Genomic DNA, 3149 nt, shown 5'->3' on the forward strand with positions numbered 1-3149 from the left:
GTCGACGTTCATTCAACACTGTTTCCTGTAATGTGGCCCACTTGAGATTGGAATATACCTCGGTTTTTTGGGTAACATCTTAAAATGATCTATAAAAATAGATGTACGGCGTGGATGAAACACATACATCATGATGGGGCCCACAGAGCACCGAACACCAGCCATTGGCTGGTGGCAGCGGGAGTAGCCAATCCGTTTCCGTGGAAAATCACCTGGGCAACTCGCGCTAGGCATCCAATGGGAGAAAATACTCAACGTACATAGAATCTACACCGTCTATCAAGTACAGATACCCTTGCTAGCCGTTTATCCTAAAAATAGGATGCTTCAAAAATCGGGTGGGCCATCCCAAAAGAATTATACCTAAAACCTCTAACCTCACGAGGTATGGCTCACCTGAGTTTTATAACTCATAGTTTTTTGCTAATTCATCCATCCCGAGGAGGGAAATTAGATGAATGGATTGGATGACATACAAAAGCCACGGTGGTTCCGACACAAAACTAGTGGTGGAGGTTTCATCCCAGATATTTTCTCTTTTGTGTCTTATAAAAGTTTTAGATGATCACGATTTTTTCTTTCAACGGTTAAGATGAGGCATTGTATCTAATGGACGGGGTGGATCAAATGAAAGTTACACACACGCGGCTCTCGGTCTGCGAAAGTAACCGTGGTGGTACGTCGCACGAGTTACCCTAGCGTGGCTTGTACGCAAGCGCTTTCCTTTAAATTCCCCCTTCTCGCTCAGTCGCTCCCCCTCTCCGTCTCTCTCTCTCTCGGGAAGAGAAAGAAGCGAATTAGGGTTTCTCTGCACCGACTCAAACCGCATTCATCTTCCCTAGCCACTTCTAAAACCCTAACACCAGACGTCACTTCTAAAACCCTAACACCAGACGTCTCTCCCTCTCTCTCTCTCTCTGCGATGTCTTACGACGACGTAGAGATCGAAGACATGGAATGGAACGAAGAGCTCCAGGCGTTCACCTACCCATGCCCTTGCGGAGATCTCTTCCAGATTACCAGATCCGATCTCCAGCTCGGAGAAGAGATCGCCAGATGCCCCAGCTGCTCTCTCTACATTACCGTCATCTACAATCAAGAAGATTTCACAAAGGATAAAGATACCAAGAATCTCAATCGGCCCAACCCTCATCAGACGGTCGCCGTCGCTTGAAATTCAGATTAAAAAAAAAAAAAAATCAGGTTTTGAGATTTTTAGGGTTTTGTCTTCTTTTTTTTTTTCATTCCCTTACATTCCCTTTTATAGTTATATCACGTGTCTGAGATGTAACGGTTTAGATGATGACCCGATGCTGGTATATGCGTGTTTTCAGTTCTGACCAGTGGGGCCCACTGTTCGGTAATCCGGACCGTTGGTCTGTTGTCCCACCACGGATGGATCACTCCCAAAAAATCTTTTCCATAGGACTAGTAGTAGAGATTAAGAAGAGAAATATATTGAAGGTCGACGTTCAACCGAAAAAGTTCAAATCTTGGTTTGTAGTATCTTCCAATATGGTAGTTTTTTTGGGCATGGCCCATAAGTAGTTGGACAGAATGGGAAGTTTTGCGTGTTTTTAGTTTCGATCAGTGGGGTCCAGTTTTCCGTAATCTGGACCTTTCATCTGTCTCGCACCAAAATGGATGGATCATTCCCAAAAAAATTGTTTCCATAGGACTAGAAGTAGATGGTTAAGAAGAGTGATATATAGAAGGTCGGCATTCAACTGAAAGAAGTCCAAATATCGGCTTTTAGGATCTTCCTATATGGTAGATTTTTTGGGCATGGCCCATCAAACGGTTGGATTGAGAACAGGATTCGAACTTGTAGCTAAACGGTAGACAGGGCACTTCATGACAGATCAAAAAAAAAAAAAAAAAAACTGTGGGACACAATGGAACGATGGTCTCGATTATGAAAGTGTGGCCCCCATATGTCGGAATTGAAAACCTGCATATACCAAGCAAAGCCGTTGCTTACATGTCTGGAAATTCATGGCAATAAACAATGTATTGTTGTAGTAACTTCATGGTCTGCATATTCTTGAATTTGTTATTGTTTTTGTTAGTGTGAGGCAGTTATGCTGATGGTATGGTGATCTAAGCCGTTGATCTGGTGGCCCTAGAGTGGATGGACCATGTCCAAGAAATACCATGATACAGCAATCCTAATTGTTCAATCAGTTCAATTAAGAAACTGCAGCTATGGTCCACATTTTGGCCGGAGTTTGAATCGCTAATATCTTCCAGTGTGGTGGATTGGTCCAATCACTTATGGGCCATCAGTTCAATGGTTCGTATCACAGAAAAATGGGTCCTAGATGTGTGGACCAAGGGCTGAGGTTCCTATACAAAATCCTCATTTCCAGGGTTAGAGAAGGATGGAGCTACTGCTGGTATTTCTACTTATGGTAGTAGTACAACCTCTAAAATTTTTCTGTTGTCTTGCCATGAGTTGGAAAGGGGTGTGTTGTGTTTGTCTATCAAGTTGGCCACTCCAATTTCCAAAATTCTCTTCATCCTTTTTTCCTAGTGATTGTGGAACTGTGCAAAGAAGCACAAAAAATAAGATGATTCAGAAATTGTGTAGTTTTGGCAATTCAAACTAGCGTTGACATGTCGGCAATGATTAAGAAGTCAAGTTGCCAAAAAGTCACCTGGTCAGCTCAGCTCGATCATGACATGGATCAAGCTAAGAAAAAGCCCCATCAAGTATGATGATCAAACATGCATTTGGTACTGTAAAAATATGAAAAATGAGATTTAAAAGAATAATCAAGTACTGTTTCTTGTCAGTCATGCTTGCCTGTGATCAAGTCCAGGTTAAGTTCTGAGGTTTTAAGCCACTGTGTCCGTTGCTTTTTCTGTTAACTTTCATGAGTAGATGATGTTGCTTCTATCTTTGCTGGGACCAGGTTTGGTGCTTCTGTTGGTACATACATGGATAGAATTAGATCGAAGCAGTTTGTTTGTTAGTTCAAATAGGGATAGCGATGGTCCAAATATCACTGTTTGGACGTTTCTTACTTTTAATTGGTGGCATACAAATGGACACCAAAAGACAAGTCAGCAACTGGTCACATCAATGATTAAAGGACCAATTATTGGATGAGTAGGATTATCCGATCAAAGCAATTTTTTTATTGGCC

At 42.1% G+C, this 3149-nt stretch overlaps 1 protein-coding gene across 1 annotated transcript; it reads left to right on the top strand.

Annotated features, from left to right (window-relative positions):
* The first annotated feature begins 871 nt into the window (after positions 1-871).
* Positions 872-2049, top strand: LOC131227192 (uncharacterized). The gene has a single exon (XM_058222948.1). The coding sequence runs from the start codon at positions 923-925 to the stop codon at positions 1172-1174; it is 252 nt and encodes an 83-aa protein (XP_058078931.1). The 5' UTR covers positions 872-922; the 3' UTR covers positions 1175-2049.
* Positions 2050-3149: the final 1100 nt, after the last annotated feature.

Source organism: Magnolia sinica, chromosome 15, assembly GCF_029962835.1.
Source record: "Magnolia sinica isolate HGM2019 chromosome 15, MsV1, whole genome shotgun sequence".
Lineage (NCBI taxonomy): Eukaryota > Viridiplantae > Streptophyta > Magnoliopsida > Magnoliales > Magnoliaceae > Magnolia > Magnolia sinica.

What these genes read in the sequence shown, in the direction of transcription:
- LOC131227192 (XM_058222948.1), top strand. Translation starts at nt 923, where the DNA reads ATGTCTTACGACGACGTAGAGATCGAAGACATGGAATGGAACGAAGAG.